This window comes from Penaeus monodon, chromosome 25, assembly GCF_015228065.2.
Source record: "Penaeus monodon isolate SGIC_2016 chromosome 25, NSTDA_Pmon_1, whole genome shotgun sequence".
NCBI classification, from domain to species: domain Eukaryota; kingdom Metazoa; phylum Arthropoda; class Malacostraca; order Decapoda; family Penaeidae; genus Penaeus; species Penaeus monodon.
Genome location: NC_051410.1, coordinates 16,116,148 through 16,116,917, shown reverse-complemented (window position 1 = coordinate 16,116,917; position 770 = coordinate 16,116,148). Strand labels below are relative to the sequence as shown.

General features: G+C 38.8%; 1 protein-coding gene across 1 annotated transcript in view; it reads right to left on the bottom strand.

Moving 5' to 3' along the window:
• LOC119589075 (ionotropic receptor 21a-like) overlaps window positions 1–770 on the bottom strand; it is a gene marked incomplete at its 3' end in the record, with an annotated part of 6,143 nt that overhangs the window by 4,762 nt on the left and 611 nt on the right. Inside the window, 2 exon segments of the mRNA XM_037937648.1 lie at window positions 249–353; window positions 610–728. Coding sequence (XP_037793576.1) covers window positions 249–353; window positions 610–684 — 180 coding nt within the window. The 5' untranslated portion in view covers window positions 685–728.

The window sequence follows — 770 nt, the reverse complement described above, 5'->3', positions numbered from 1 at the left end:
TTGTACTATCCCGACACAGTGTATTTTAACTTACGCTATTCATCAGTTCACAACTTTTCACAGAATTAGCATATACTTAGTTAATAGGAAAAATTAATGAATTATCTAATCAAAATAATTACGATAATAACTGAAATCCTTCATCGAAAACCTAACCATAAAAAAGTATGCGAACCATAATTCATCGTTAATAACCAAACACTAAAAAATATATAATACCAACATTCGAAGTATGCTTCTTTCCTTACCTGGCGAATCAGTGTAACCGTACGTTTCATGGTGACGTTAAACCCCTGATCTGGCAACACTTCCATGACAGCAACACCAGACAGGCCTGTCACGTGGCCGAGACTCTAGGAAAAATGAGAGAAAAATTTGCAGATTTTCTACTGAGACACAATATTTGTTTTTATTATGACTGAGGTGTATGGCACGGCAGCGAAATTTAATAAATAGACCGATGAAAACAGAAACATCGGTAAGGAAACTGGACATGAACTTTCAATAGCCCTAAACTTACAATGCTCTTTGATCCAGTATTCAATACCAATGCAATACCTATGGAATACATTCACTACAGATATTACACTCAGTATCCGGCTTAAATACCTCCAGGATGTTGTTGACGAAAGTGCCATCGGTGACAAGAAAGACGGAGTTATATTCTTGAGGAGCCTCTGACATCACTGCGGCAACAGCGGCCCCTGCATCAGGCAGCCTGCGCCAGTCTGCCAAATGATGCTACTGGCAATTGGCGATGTACTAATTTC